The sequence below is a fragment of the Rhynchophorus ferrugineus genome, unplaced genomic scaffold, assembly GCF_030347505.1.
Source record: "Rhynchophorus ferrugineus isolate W39M unplaced genomic scaffold, kcgeb_rfMv2 rfM6, whole genome shotgun sequence".
Taxonomy (NCBI): Eukaryota; Metazoa; Arthropoda; class Insecta; order Coleoptera; family Curculionidae; genus Rhynchophorus; species Rhynchophorus ferrugineus.
In genome coordinates this window covers 40,357,700-40,374,682 of record NW_027472585.1, presented here as the reverse complement: position 1 = coordinate 40,374,682, position 16,983 = coordinate 40,357,700, and the positions used below count along the sequence as shown (strand labels likewise).

The following is a 16,983-nucleotide window of genomic DNA, read 5'->3' as shown; positions in this document are numbered from 1 at the left end:
ATGTTAATTTTGAGTAATATATGAATAATACAAAAGGAATGGGCATAGTAATCTGAACACCTGACGAATGTTCGGAACAGTCGCCGCCAACTGGTTCAATGATGATGGAAGATGTTTGATAATAGTGTAATACTTCTCAACCCAAAAACAAAACCTTTTTGGCTTATGTCACTCGCATAGTATTGTCATCTTTGCATATTACAATGTTCCCTAGCAATATACTACTCAATAGTAAGAACTTCATCATTGAGGATGCCGACATATTAATTCACAGTAATCAGTAAACATCAGTGATTAGGAAATATTTCACTAATCTACCTTTCACTGATTTAAAGACCGATGAAGATTAGTTACATTTGGTCAAATTCTATTTACACTATTTATTAAAAAAAGAAATATCTTATATAGTAAACAGGTTTTTAATTTTTATAAAAATGTATCCCTCTAAGCTTGAATGACCCCTTCATTTTTGATAGAAAATGAAAGAACCGAACTAGTTTTCACTCCCCTCCCCAAGATTTCACTGAAATATGATCAAGTTGTCTGATTTAGGAATATATATTCTCCCTGAGCGCCGGTTATGGATTGACGATTTGGTTTACGTTTATGAACTATGTACATTTATTCTTAGAAAATCAAGCACTGGTTAATACACAGTTAACTGAACAACAAACAGAGGCAATTTGTATGCAAAGAGAACGAACTAATAGGGTCTGTTAATTCGAATCATTAAAATAAAACATATTGATTTCGGATTATATCAGTGGGTTTGCTCGATAACGCTCCATTATTTATCCGGTATTATTTACTAATACCTATTCAACATTTTCATTCCATATACTATACATACCCTGATAAATCGGTAATAGCGTAGTTAGTACATTCAAATAGGTATGTTTTTCTCAAATTGTTCAGTAGTATTTTAAAGAGGACCAAACTATTCCAATATGATAATTTATTTTATACAACTCCTATACCATCACCTATCTAGTGTTCGATATATTTTAAATTTTAATATACGAGGGCAGTTTGATAAGTTACCCTGTCATGCATATTCTCCAGATTTAGCCTTCATAGATAATTTCTTGTGTCCATACTTGAATAAATCGCTGGATAGTAATAGTAGTCTAAGCTAGCTTTGTAACTGGGGTACTTTACTGCTATAATTACTATGTAACTGTCGAAGATATTAGTTTGAAAGAATTTCCTAAATGGTTTTAATGTAATATATATTTAGTAATAATTGGTTATTGAACTCCAAACTTTCATTTGAGATACGGGCCATAAAAAATTCCAAGTAGAGATGCAGAGCCTTTGGTTTGCCCTATTAAACGTTATTGTATAAAAACCAAAATTTATCAGTAGGAAAATCCATGACTTCGATCTCCAAAATGCTAGAGGACACATATCTTTATTGTCAAGACCAAAGCCGAGTGAAATTTGCCGGAAAGTTCCAACGTATAGCCCAGATTTTACCCCGTCTGATTACTATTTATGCATATTTCACAAATGTTTATCAATATATGAAAACAGTGTATTGTAATTTAATTATTCCCACTATTTTTTCGTCTAGGCGTAATTTAAAGAACGAATAATTTTCTATTATCTTTTAGTCAATTACTAACAAATAAAATAGGTTAATAGGCTAATAAAAAAAATACAAAACAATTACGTGATAAACAAACAAGCCAGGATCGGTTGATAGACGGTTATTTAATTAATTCGCAATAAAAAAACAGGGAATTTCTTAAATTAGTCCATGTAAATATTCGATAAACCATTATTTCGTGAAAATAATAGTTCGATGCCGGAATATATTTTTCGTAAATTAGGAAGTGAACCATTATATTTTATTGAAAAATGATGTTTTTATGTCGGTAATAAATCTTGCTGACACTAGGAAAGAAAGTTGTCGCAAATAAGACGATATATTTTATTAATGATGCCTGTATAAAACGGCCGATAATGTTTGACATTAATTTCCTGAATTTTTGATGAAAATCCGATGCAAAGTTGCAACAAATCATTAATATTATTTGGCTTCATTTTTAGTTTAATGTCTAACATGTTTTCATTGATTTTAAACCAACAAAACTACCTGAAAACCTGTTTAAAATGCCAATTTTACACTCGCATTAATTAAAACCTGCACCAAACAGAGAATAGGGTTGATAAAAATAAACCAGTGGGCTCGTAGAAAGCGTAAAACGGATCAAACCCTTTTTTGTACTTACACACAACCTCCATTCTAGCCTCGCTCTGTGCAGACGCGAAAGATGGCGCTTCAGCTGACACTTCACATCTGAACAGTCCGCTAGTCTTCCAGTTGACAGAATGGAGCACCACTTTCCTGCTGTCGGACTTGCTCATCTACAATTAGAAACGGTATCGTTCAAGACAAGTGGATATTTTTTAATTGCTAAACATATTTATATTAATATTTGATGTATATACAATATTATAAATTACATCAATATATATATATATATATATATATATATATATATATATATATAACAAGGACACAAATACAATATACAAATAAAATAACGATATTTATTATTTTGGTTGTTTCAAATTAAGGCCATGAAGAATAATATTTATTTATTAATAAGTTGGAGGCATTTTCTGTAGTTCATAGAGGAATACATTTGTATAGTGTTTGAATAATAATATATGTTCTAAGGGATGATTCTGATGATTCATCGGACCATACTAAGTTCTTCCTATCATCCAGTGACCAGGTATTATAATCGTTGTATCATCATCATTTTTTTCAGCTTAACCTTGGCTAGTGGCAGTTCTGTTGTCACTTTTGCGGTGGTAGATTTATATTGCCTAGCCCCTTGGGTTTCACGCTTTATTCTTCTTCGATTGCACATATGCAAATATTATTGCACGAAACGTTACGAATGATTTAGTTGAAGAGATTTAAAATATTCATCACTAAAATCACGCGAATGAAGTGAGGAAGCTAATCTATTCTTCTCCAGAAATAATATAGTTGTCGAGAACCGTTTGAATGCAATTGTCAGCTGTGGACATAAAAAAATGTACAAATGAACAACAGTTTTGGTCTTTAATTTTTTTTAATTATCTATTTCAAAGATAAACAAAAATGCTTGGTTAAATCAAACAACGGAGCCCAATTACATGTAATAATGCAGGTACGAAACCCAATTAACGTAAAAATTAAAAAAACTTATTTTGTTTGCATATTTGAGCATGGAAGTCAGAAGATGGAAATATTTTTATACAAGAAATAATTTCTGGGTTGTAATGGCAAGCACAACTAACAAAATATTGTATTAACTGAATCTAGATAGAACTGATAATACAAATTTATCTTGTCTGATGTTTTCTACATTTTTGACAGGTATTGTGGCTTTGAAAAAAATGTTCATTTCCAAAAGTTCTTAATATATACAAAAAGAATACAGTAAAATTGTTGGCTCCACATAAAATTGGCTCCACCAAATGGAACTGATATAATATAGCGATTATGTTAAAATTTAGATGAATTAACATTGATAATCCGAAACACAATTTAAAGCGTGATAGCCTTAGTTGTGACAACAGGATCATCTTAGTGTTTCGATAGTCGCAAGTGTAAATCCCGTTAGAGCATGATTATATTTTAAATTATACTTAATAACAAGACACTGAAATATCGAAAAAGTTGACGTGGTCAAAATCCAAATAAATACTTAAAATAAATGTTCTGTGTACACATCAAATATTTTAAAAAGTGAACATATGTTCCTCTTTCCTAATGGTAAAGGATATCTCTTTAATGTTAAAATTTTAACTAGTTTTGATAACTGGAATTAACCCAGGTATGGGTACTGTTCGTTTAAACAAACATCGTACATATTTCTACATTCCACAATATTTCATATAGAGAAGTACCGACTACTAGATAGTGTCACTTGATGTTAGTGCTAAGAACAGCTGTTTAGTATTTACATTCTTTGCAAACTAGTTTTGAAGTTAACAGTTTCGAAGAAATTCAATCACATATCCAATTTACATAAAAATTCTAGGATAAGTTATTTCATTCTATTATTTAATAATGTATTGTAAGGTATTAGGTCGTATTAAAAGGTATTGAAGATAAGGTTTTATAATTATAGCACTCATATTTATTTTCTGGCATTATCTATCGGGTGCCAATATTTACTGTACGTTTAAACATAGAGTAGGCTTAGTCTATACATAGTATAAAACAAAGTCGCCTTTACTGTCCCTATATCCCTATGTGCGCTTAAATCTTTAAAACTACGCAACGGATTTTGATGCGGTTTTTTTCAATAGATAGAGTGATTCAAGAGGAAGATTTATATGTATAATACATGCATAATATACTAAGGCAACATTGCTAATTTTAGAGGTTTCTAATGTGATGTCGTAAATTAACCTATTTTTTTAGGCTTATTTAGCAATTAGCAAAAACGCTGCCTAACCCTACGAGTTAGATCAAATTAATGTACTACAGTATTGTACACCATAAAAAGGTCTACAAAAAAGTCCGGGATGGTATATGTTTATCTTTTAGGGATAACCCACATTAACCATTTTTATTGTTTACATTTTACGTGAGAAAATGGCTTATTTACGAAGCTATTTTAAGCAATACGGCATTAATCCTTATCGAATTAAGTACCTTAAATACAGTGTGCAATTAATATAGATCAATATGGTTCCTTACAGCATGTAAATTAAACAAATATTTTCGGAGATATTACAAATTTAAAATTTGCGTTTAAAAATGTGTAATGTAATAAAAATTGTATGAATTTAGATATTCCAAAGATAGCAGGAAATCTTCATAGTAAGTATAGGGGAAGAGGAATTGTTTTACTCCAAATTTAATGCGTGCAGGCCAAGGGCAGTAATGAATGAACCAAAAATACTGGATCGATTTTAATCAGGTTTTCATTGAGTGACATAGGCATATATATTTTATGCCCGTGCAAAGTCGGAGCAACAATAGCTAATATTAGCAACAATAGCTAATAAAAATTTATAATAAATACAAGGGCGGAGTCGACCAAAGTGAACAAAAGTGTCAACTATCATGTTATCGGACTTCGGTCAGAAATAGAAATTAGTATTTTCCAATTTTTGTTTACAGTCTTAACCATACAGTACAAAATGCGGGATTGCTCCACAAATAAATCGAAAATAGAACACTCGACAATCTAATTTTGCCTTGAAGAGTGGCTTTGTCCCTTCTTGTAACGAATTCATCTGAAAATATCCGTAAAAATCAAGGTCTTTTTCTCTTCAAAATGTAGATTCGAGATATGACAAAATCGATTACCTTGTAAGCACACAACAAATACCTACGCCTTGCTGAATGTGGCATAAATCCGTGACATCATTAGGTGGCATTAAAATCACTACATAGTATAAAACAAAGTCGCCTTTTCTGTCCCTATATCCCTATGTGCGCTTAAATCTTTAAAACTACGCAATGGATTTTGATGCGGTTTTTTTTCAATTGATAGAGTGATTCAAGAGGAAGGTTTATATGTATAATACATGCATAATATACTAAGGCAACATTGCTAATTTTAGAGGTTTCTAACGTGAAGTCGTAAATTTTACGTGAGAAAATGGCTTATTTACGAAACTATTTTAAGCAATACGGCATTAATCCTTATCGAATTAAGTACCTTAAATACAGTGTGCAATTAATATAGATCAATATGGTTCCTTACAGCATGTAAATTAAACAAATATTTTCGGAGATATTACAAATTTAAAATTTGCGTTTAAAAATGTGTAATATAATAAAAATTGTATGAATTTAGATATTCCAAAGATAGCAGGAAATATTCATAGTAAGTATAGGGGAAGAGGAAATGTTTTACTCCAAATTTAATGCGTGCAGGCCAAGGGCAGTAATGAATGAACCAAAAATACTGGATCGATTTTAATCATGTTTTCATTGAGTGACATAGGCATATATATTTTATGCCCGTGCAAAGTCGGAGCGGGCCGCTATGTTTTTATATACAACGTTCATATTTTTTCTGTAGTGTATTTAATTTAGTATCAGCATTGCACCCGTGCGAAGCCGGGGCGGGTCGCTAGTTACTTATAAAACACAAAATTATTGTAGGTACTGTATTTTAAACTCTTCGTACTCTTCGAGAAAAAAGAAGAGCACAGTGTCCCTTCACTTTTAATAAAATTTTGAATCCAAAAGTGGCGGTTGAGGTATTCGATCGACAAATAAGCGTTCCATAATAATAACCACTTGGAACGACAACAGTATTGTGAACGTGATTCCCAATTCTGTTGCACTACAGCCGCTTCACTCTGTATTCAGATACTCAGGTGCAAAACAACGAATAAATGTTTAGCAACAATAGCTAATAAAAATTTATAATAAATACATGGGCGGAGTCGACCAAAGTGAACAAAAGTGTCAGCTATCATGTTATCGGACTTCGGTCAGAAATAGAAATTAGTATTTTCCAATTTTTGTTTACAGTCTTAACCATACAGTACAAAATGCGGGATTGCTCCACAAAGAAATCGAAAATAGAACACTCGACAATCTAATTTTGCCTTGAAGAGTGGCTATGTCTCTTCTTGTAACGAATTCATCTGAAAATATCCGTAAAAAATCAAGGTCTTTTTCTCTTCAAAATGTAGATTCGAGATATGACAAAATCGATTACCTTGTAAGCACACAACAAATACCTACGCCTTGCTGAATGTGCCATAAATCCGTGACATCATTAGGTGGCATTAAAATCACTACATAGTATAAAACAAAGTCGCCTTTTCTGTCCCTATATCCCTATGTGCGCTTAAATCTTTAAAACTACGCAACGGATTTTTTATAAGGAGGAAGGTTTATATGTATAATACATGCATAATATACTAAGGCAACATTGCTAATTTTAGAGGTTTCTAACGTGATGTCGTAAATTAACCTATTTTTTTAGGCTTATTTAGCAATTAGCAAAAACGCTGCCTAACCCTACGAGTTAGATCAAATTAATGTACTACAGTATTGTACACCATAAAAAGGTCTACAAAAAAGTCCGCGATGGTATATGATTATCTTTTAGGGATAACCCACATTAACCATTTTTATTGTTTACTTTTTACGTGAGAAAATGGCTTATTTACGAAGCTATTTTAAGCAATACGGCAATAATCCTTATCGAATTAAGTACCTTAAATACAGTGTGCAATTAATATAGATCAATATGGTTCCTTACAGCATGTAAATTAAACAAATATTTTCGGAGATATTACAAATTTAAAATTTGCGTTTAAAAATGTGTAATGTAATAAAAATTGTATGAATTTAGATATTCCAAAGATAGCAGGAAATCTTCATAGTAAGTATAGGGGAAGAGGAATTGTTTTACTCCAAATTTAATGCGTGCAGACCAAGGGCAGTAATGAATGAACCAAAAATACTGGATCGATTTTAATCATGTTTTCATTGAGTAACATAGGCATATATATTTTATGCCCGTGCAAAGTCGGAGCGGGCCGCTATGTTTCTATATACAACGTTCATATTTTTTCTGTAGTGTATTTAATTTAGTATCAGCATTGCACCCGTGCGAAGCCGGGGCGGGTCGCTAGTTTTTTTATAAAAATAAATACATATGTGTGTTTCATATGTGCTTTTTAAAATTATTCAGTATGCTCAGGTGTCTACTGTATGTTTAAAAGAGCACCCACTTTTTTGCTTTTTTTTGCTAGAAAAATCTTTTTTTTTCTTTTGTAATAATTATGTAAAAGCTCTGCGATTTGCTCCATTTTCTCAAAAATTAAATAAAAAACTTGGGAAATATATTGTCAGCAATATCTGAGTTAAAAACGAGTATTTCTCAAGTAAATAACAGATATTCCAGTCATTTTAGTAACGATTAATTGAAAAAAAAAATAATTGGAGAATAAAACTCGATGACAAAGTTATAAATAAAACTTATATAAATAAAAGGCCGATAAACAAAAAAATGATCCTTCGGTAATCTTGAAATAATTGGATTCCAGCCGAATTACGTAGAGCTATATATAAAAACTAGCTGACCCGGCAAACGTTGTTTTGCCATGTAGCTAATTTCCAGAGAATTTCTAATGTAAAAAAAACTAACTTATTGGAAATGTGTATGGATGTGGTATATGAGTGAAAAATATATGGAGCTCTGTGAACGATGAGGGAATATAAAAATAACAAAACACCAAACATTATTTTTTTCATTAATTATAATTTATTTTAAGTAGTAATTATTTATATCATTAATTCATTACATTATCATCAAACTCTTAATTCTATAGCGTGAACAATATTTACTGTTTGCTCGTTTTTGTATTGTTATTTTCTTCCTGAACCCAGAACTTGTTCTTCGGTTCTTTGGGCTCTTCTATTTCGAATGCTTCTAGATTTATTTGTATCACGGCTCAAATTGGCCCCTTTGCATTTTCTTGGCATTATTCATCGTACTATACAAAACATGCATAAAAAGAACTGAATTATAGAAAAATAGAATTATTTAATGATGGAAATTATTATACTAGTAATTTATTTTATCTTTTCTTGCAATAATTCACGAAAGCGAAAAATTTTATTTTTCTTAATTATATCGAAAATACAAATTTTTATATATAGTGCAAAAAAATTAGTTAGTAAAAAGTTAGAGCTCTTAGTAAACACAAAAGAAACTTTTCCAAATCTAACTTTCACCGAATTCGTTTTTCACCATTTCCAACAATATTTTCGGTATAAATAAGAAACAATAATTTTTGATATTATAATAAATGTATAAAAATAATTTATATTTTCAACTCAACAGCCATTGTTTACGGAAACTTGTGACACGTGTTGAGTATTTTAGAGGTTATGTAAAGCACTTTATTAACTGATCGTGCGAATTACACTGAAAATTAATAATTTTATTAGTTATTTATAATAAATTATATTCAATATTATTATCAATTTAATTAAATAAATAATAAAGTTACTTGAGAATATATTTGATATGAGGTAGCAAAAATGTTTAACTACTGCGCTTGACGCATAAGCACTAATAATAACCGAAAACTGTAAAGGGAGTGAGAGAAGGCTTATTGTTTGAGAGAAATAGGAGACCATCTTCGTTGTCATCTCTAGTCCGTGCTTTTTACTGGGTGAGAAGTGACACCGGTAGACACATGGAGGGGATAACTTACCAAGTGATAATATTTGATGTTATCGAGCGCGATAAAAATGATTATATAATTAAAATGACTTTTAAAAAGCAGGGTTGGTGATAGAAAAGTCAAAATTTAGGGTTGTATGTATTATTTAATGCCACATAATAAAAAAAATATCCAATTTTTTTTTGGGACAGGCACCCTTTATCCTCTAAGGGTTTGAAAAATATATAGTAGCCGATTCTCAGACCTACTGAATATGTATAAAAAGTTTCATAAGAATCGATCTTGATTGTGACATGAGAAGTTTATATATAAAATGACTTACAATATGTTAAAAAAGCTTCACTTCACACCATAAAATCAATATTACTTTTTAGCCAATCCAATATATAATCCATTTACTTTTAGCCGAGTGGATAGAACAATATAGGACAATGATTACCTCATCAATTACAATACCAACCGCACTATTAGAGCCTAAACAAAAATTCTTAAATCGCATGAGTCAGCCTGATTGATTACGCAACGAAATACAAATTCTATATCATTAGACTTTAATTAATTAGTTTCCATACCTGACACAAATAGCGGATTATACATGGCGCCATAATCGTGAGAACTTACAGCGTTGTATTAAAAGGTTACGTGTAACTCAGCGGGTTCACTTTACGTTTAACACTTGTTCGGTCGATGATATTTTCCATGGAGTTTTCGCCATAAAATGAGGTGAAAAATCTCTTCATGTAAAATTAGTATTATTCAAAATACAGAAAAATCAAAAAATTTATTTAAATTTTCAAATTCATTGATTAATTATTAATTAATGATCTTTCTTTACAGTTAACAACTAACCATATTTATTCTAACGATTCGGCAATTTATGGATCGCCATCACTGTAGTGCCCTTCTGAAATATACTCCTCCGCTATGCCATATTTTTTGTTAATAAATATTGAGAATTTACTTGTGGGGTGAGAAGTATCGGAAGGAGATAAATATGATGAACAAGTGATTCTGATATTTCCGTGTGAAATAATCCAATACAGTACTTTTCCTATTGATCAATTCTGGTCGATCAATTTAATGTCGAGTTTGTTTTGGTATCCAGTCCTCTGTAACTAAAGGTTTAAAAACTGTTTTGCTCGAATTTTATAATCGATATTTTAAATGATTTCATTCGCTTTTTCAATTATAGCCAGCCTATCCAAACGGACATCTCTTCTGATACAGACGTTCGCTTAAGTGCTCATCTTTCGAATTTCCTTTAAACCCGCATTACCTTTTCCCAAGCATGATATATTGATATAGAGCAGCAGCATCTCTATATATACTCTTATACAACCTATAAACTAAAACAGACTTGCCGATATTTATACAACTGCATATATTTTATAACATACTGTTTTTAATTTTAACTTGCTGGATATTTTTCTCGATGCATCAAATTTAAATCAGTGGTAATTTGTTCATCAGGCTGAAATAAAGTTTGTTTAAATAATGGCCTATAAAACTATGTTTACGATTATGTTGCTCATTTCAATTCCTACTATTTTTTTCATCATATAACGAGATATTTTTGACTAGACAACATATTTTATCAATCAATAACTATAGTGACTCTGTTAGTGACTCTGTAGTGATTTCTGTTAGCATCATTCAGAAATAACAAGAACTTGTTCATAGAGATCAATCTTATGACCTGACCATAAGTTGCTGGACCTGTTAACTATTTTTCATTCCTTGAATCATCTTTTAGCGTTTTAGATATTTATTTACTATGACTTACTCCACACTCATGTTTTTACTTAGAGACCTTTTATGGTTTTCAATATATAAAAACCGACATCAGGTCTCTCAAAAGGATTTCAATTTGTTGATATAAAGTTTCTCTAAGCAACTGTGTTGCATGTATCAGGAATCCACAGTCTAGGGATATTTTTCAAGACTTGAATGTTTCTTACTTTGAATAGTCTGGCTAGGCTGGAATAGAATAGCTAGGGGTCGTTGAATACGTTCAATCCACCTTTTGTGACCTTACAGCAACAGCTGCGATACTTTTGCTCGAATTCCACATAACTACGCCAAGAAACGCTTCCAGTAACAGCAGAACGATTGCTAACCTAACGTCAACCTGTCTTTTCTCCTTAACAATTATTTGTGGATTATCGATTTTGGTTAATTGAATGAATTCTAACGGGAACAGCCTTATGATCTCCCTGGAGTGCTACCGACTTCGTCAGTTGTAAAATGTGAAAGGGCTTGTAAAACAAAAACTATTAATTTACTTAATAAACTATTTTATTTCACGGAAAGAAGAGACGACTGATTGAACGGTGGTAGAGTGAGACGCCGAGGGCTTTTATCTATTAGAAAACAGAGCAATCCTTCTCACTTGTTCACCATTCAGCAAGTTATAAAACAGATGACTGACATATTCAGCATAATCTACTTAATATTTGTATAATCTACTTAAGTTTTTGTACAGAAAATATTCACTTTAGTTTTAGCTTACAATAAATGATATGGACCTGTAATAAACAATTTTAAAGATAACCGAGACGGTACTTAAACAATTAACAATCCCCAATTGGCAAAATCATTTTCGGAATTCCCGAAGCTCCGACATCAATTCTCCGACGAAATTATATCGAGATCTGTGCGAGATAACAATTTTCGTAGTATTGTTTCCCATTGCCAAAGCCGGCACGGCAAAGAAGAATGAAGCATCTTAGAAATTATTAAAATGTTAGGCACGAACTCGGAATTGCAGTCTGTATTTTGCCGTTCGACTCATAATAATTTGTTCTGATCGACTAAATGTGACTTGAAAGAAGAACGCCATCGATTGGCACGAAGTCTGCACGATTGCAATTTGAAAGAAAATATTTCACTCGCCCCGACAGTTACTGCAATAGATAAAATTATGCCGACCCTTTTTCTCTTACCTAACCCCCACGGCGATCGACTGTTGAATAATTGATTTTCTACCTGTTTCGAAATCAGTTTCCGACGTATAATTTTCTAGTTATTTTTTTCCTCCTCCTCCTCCTCCGACGCCGGGAATTTCCCCGACTCGCTCTAAATGATTCTTACTCGAGAGTAGAGAACGTCCGCGTCCCAATGAATAAAAACCTTTGTGTTTTTCGTTTCGAAACGGATCGGTTGTTTAATATTTCGCTGCGTGTCTTTGTTAATTAAAAACTGAAAACAAAAGGAATTTATCTATTAATTAGTTTTATTACGTAAATAGAATGGTTCAATTCGTGAGAGCGGGTTTATATTTAGAATGGAAGAATTATTGGGAAAAAATAATTGAGCCGCCTACATTGTTAGTTTAATTATGCCAGTTCTAAATATTTCTACCCAAAATGTAAATCATTCCTACCTTTAGTTTGAAGTTATTTATGAACTAACAAATATAATATAAACTACAAACGTACACGGTTGGGATCTGACCAACCAAAAGCTGTTTATAAGATAAAATGGTGGAGTGAATGATAAAATATGGAAATCTAGAATAGGAACATAAATGGGCACATCCGTAAACATATTTTGTCCGTCTGAATCACTTGAAGACAAGAGATGAAGAAGTTTACTGATTTCTTTTTTTTCTTGTGATTTGAAATTTTGAGGCACCTTTGTGACCGGCTATGTATGTATTTTTTTGTATAATTATAATGAAATATGTTGTTATGACGTAACTTTTCAAGCATTTAAAGTAAATATTATTTGTTTAAATTCAAAATCATAATAAAAGTGTTATTTTCCAAGATGTGAAGGTTGGGATAAAATTAAAAATCTTCCAAAGGATTCTGCTCTAGCGCAGGAGAGGTTATTAAAAGTGAATAATAAGAACATTCAGGACTATCGAACAAGGTTTATTCTGTGCATATCAGGTACACTGGATAATTATGGACCCAAATATGAGATATCATTGCTTAACCAATATGCAATTCCTAAATGTAACTTTAATAGCAAGTCTTTCATTAAAATCTACATCGATAATTGAATGGAATATAATATGAATATGCACAGATCATTTTCCTTAACCTATCGAAAAGGAAAATTCAAACGTTGCTCAGCTTACATCAGAACCTTCAAGAGGAATTAGAAGTAAGTATAAAAATCCATTTTTTTCAAAGGAAGAGTTGACAGATCAGACCTCAGACAAATATGTGCATTCAATTTCATGCTGGTGAGATAGTATATATGTGATAATATTACAAGAATGATTTATTATATATGCTTTAACGAGTGTGATATTAACATATGTCATATTATCTAAATGTTATTTAACGGTTCTGGCCCTAAGATATAAGGTTCCTGGGACCAGTAAATAACTTAAAACTTTTTATTTATTGGTAGAAATATGTACATAACTAAATATAACGACAATTTGCATTCAGATATTGCTAGCAAAAGGCTTTTTTTTGAATAAGTAATTGTACACAACATATTCAGCAAAGACAAAATACGAAAAATAATAATTAAGTGTTGCTTGTTGTGACGGATGAAAAATATAACTAAGATTGGAAAGGGCAAATATGGAAAATTATATTTCCAATTCTAACCATTAGTGTCGAATTAGTCCAACCTAAAAAAAAAATTGAAAAGAAGAAAAGTAGTTTTCATAACTAAAAACATTTATTTACTATATTCTGTAAATTTAGATATTGTATTTTCAAGTAAATTTTGAACAAATGAGTTTTTATTATATTTTTTTTTATTTTATAATTTTTAAGGCAATAACAATACACATTTAGAAAATAAATTATCAGTTGTCCGATTAGATATTGATTTTTGATATTTTGAAAATATTTTATACAAATGCAAACTAACATTTAACTAGTTTCAATTAACTAGTTTTTTAAATTGGTTTTAGTTTTCAAAATATTCAATAAATTCTTATTTTACCTTTTTACTCCATTTCTCCATTATTTCTATAATGAAAGAAAAAGTCAAGGACAAACAAGAAAAAGGTCTTCGCCAAATGCGGCTGTTTTTGCTCCTAGTCTTTATCAACTCTGTACAGAAGCGCTGAATAATAGCGGGTGCTTGTTTTGCCATACGTTTTAAGACAATAGATATAAAATGCATCGACTGCATCCCAGAAAGCTGTGATCAATCGATAGACTAAACTCGGCCTTCACTGATGCTCCCGAAGAATTTTTTTTTAAACTACCTAAAATTAGTTTATCTTTTAGTATGTGATGCTCAGCCACCTCACATACTTTCAATCACCGATCGAATATCATTACATAGATTTTATTAACGATTTTTGGCCACTTCTGGTGATACGTCTACAGTGGAATACTATATACCACATCCTAACTTTTGAAATTCATGGTGTAGTGCTCCTCATGGTTATCGAGAATTTTCTTAGTTTCGGTAATATATTACGCATGGAATAATGTTTAATCAGCACACATATATCACCACTTTCTTCCGTCTTTACTAAACATCAATAGGTTGTCAATGATTGTCAAACATAATTTAAATGATGCATCATGCTTAAAATCGCACAATCTCAAGTTTGTTAATAGATGGTAGCAGTAGTGACTCTTTGGATACACGAACCGATTCAATTTTTGCTATCTTCATTTATTATCATATTCATGATATGAGGTGTTGATTAGATGTTTAGATAGAAGCTCATATGAAATACATCAACTAAAGTCTATAGGAATCTCGTGAAGATTTCACTTAGCTTCACTTAATTTCAGTTATCTTCCATTTGGCAATTTCTTTTGAATTTAAAGTTCACTGATCTTTAACTTTTGAAACCTCTTATTATATAAATTGACTAATTTACTACTTTATACACCTTATAGTAATAGAAGCTAACATTAGCTAATCAGACACTTGGGCTTATTATGGTCAGACCAAAATTAAAATTTACAAATAACACCCTAGCTAATACAATTTCAAACCATAAATAAAAAGAATATGGCTTGGTAAAGCTATGGCTTCTCGTCGACATAGATATCCAGTACAATGACCGAGAGTATTTCCTTCATGCTACAGGTCTGAATTTCTCATGGAACCCCTTTCAGCAAATGAGGAGAAAAAACGTATCCTTATATTACCACCGTTTAAAATAATAAATGAGACTCTACTTAGTGAGATCTGTAGCAGAAATACAAAGTGAAAGAAGTTAAATAATATATTACGAAGCCCTATTCAGTTCAGTTACCGCAATAAACAAACCGCTCCTGTCCACCTACGATTAGGTCAATGCAATCTCATGGGGCAAGTTTATTTTAAATACTTAATTCAGGATACCTATGATTCCTTCCGCTTGTAGATGGAGAATACGTCCTAGAGAACGTAGCATGTCTGAGAATATTAGGACTATGTTCCAACTTTTATTTTAAATTATTATTGTAACTAATATACCCATAAATAATTTGACGTGTCTTAACGGAATATATTAAGTTGCTTATACGTCAAACGGTCAGAATAAGTACATATATTCACTATAGAAAGTCTGGAAAAATATGACCATATTATGATCATATGGGAAGAATAACGAAAGAAGGAGTGTATGGATAGAAATCACTGTTTAGTGGACTGTATCTGCAATAGAAATGGAACTAAAAAGCAATGTTGTCCTTAAACAGTCCTTTACTACCAGTGTACGTAACTTGTAGCATAGAATTAATATATAGTATTCGTAAATAATAAATCTTTGTTGGATAACAATAAAACGTAGATAATTCCCAGAAAGTTGAGGCCATATCGTCGTTAACATCTCTAATGAACGTAAATGTATTTAATTGTATAGCCTAACCTTTACGGGCTATGAGCTGGTGCCTAATTTAGCTTGATATTTACGGCAGATATAAATTACCACGGTCAATTTGACGTCACCGAACTTTGAAAAAGTATGATCATTAAGAGAGTGTTTCGACGTAACAAGCTTTTATCGTGATTTTTTCTTCTTTGTTTGTTTCTGCCAATAGAACACGTAAGGTCGGTGGGTATTTCTTCTTTTGTGTGTATTATTTAAATGACTTGATTATTGAAACTTTTCAATCAACAACAAAACGTAATCAGGTTACGTGTCAAGCATTTTTAATCCTATTATTGTTTATTTGTATAAATTAGTTTTAAAGTATTTGAGACAATAGGAGAATTAGATTGATATTAGTGGAAATGTAAGTTGTTTCTTGGATAAATCCATTTAGAGAGGAGACAAATCTGGAGACGTTTAAAACGGTGGATAAGGAAGCAATTTGAAGTCCAATTCATGGATTTTTGTCATCGTTTTCACTGTCTGGTGACACGATGCATTGCCTTGGTGAAGCAGCACATTCTTTAACTCTAAATGCGACCGTTTTCGTCCTTCAAACCGTCCAATAACACTATGTACGTATGCGACTATCGCTGTTGACGGTCCTTCCTTTTTCAAGGTAGTCAATGAAAATTCTTCCATGCGCATCCCAAAATAAAGATGCCATAACCTTGCCAACCGACTGTTGCGTTTTCCCACGTTTCAGAGCAGATTCGTCGTATGCAGTCCACTCAGATGACTTTCGATTGAACTTTGAAGTAAAATGATGTAGCCATGTTTCATCCATTGCTACATACTCGTCGTTGTTTTCGGTCAAAAGTGAGCTCGCGCGGCACCCACTTTGCACAGAGATTTGTCATACCCAAATATCCGTGAATGATATGATGAACACGTGCAGTTAATATCTTATTATATTGCAATTTGGCAACAGTAACAACCACTTTTGGGCCTCCACTGCGTTCACCTTCTTCGGTGCTGATTTCACTACGTTTAAACTTAGCATACCAATCTTCTTG

The 16,983-nt window shown here is 31.7% G+C and overlaps 1 protein-coding gene across 2 annotated transcripts in view; it reads right to left on the bottom strand.

Moving 5' to 3' along the window:
- LOC143198359 (uncharacterized) overlaps positions 1 to 16,983 on the bottom strand; it is a 239,193-nt gene that overhangs the window by 56,067 nt on the left and 166,143 nt on the right. For both annotated transcript variants that reach the window (XM_076407525.1, XM_076407524.1), the window contains exon 5: positions 2,235 to 2,370. In XM_076407525.1, coding sequence (XP_076263640.1) covers positions 2,235 to 2,370 — 136 coding nt within the window. The remainder of the gene's footprint in view (positions 1 to 2,234; positions 2,371 to 16,983) is intronic.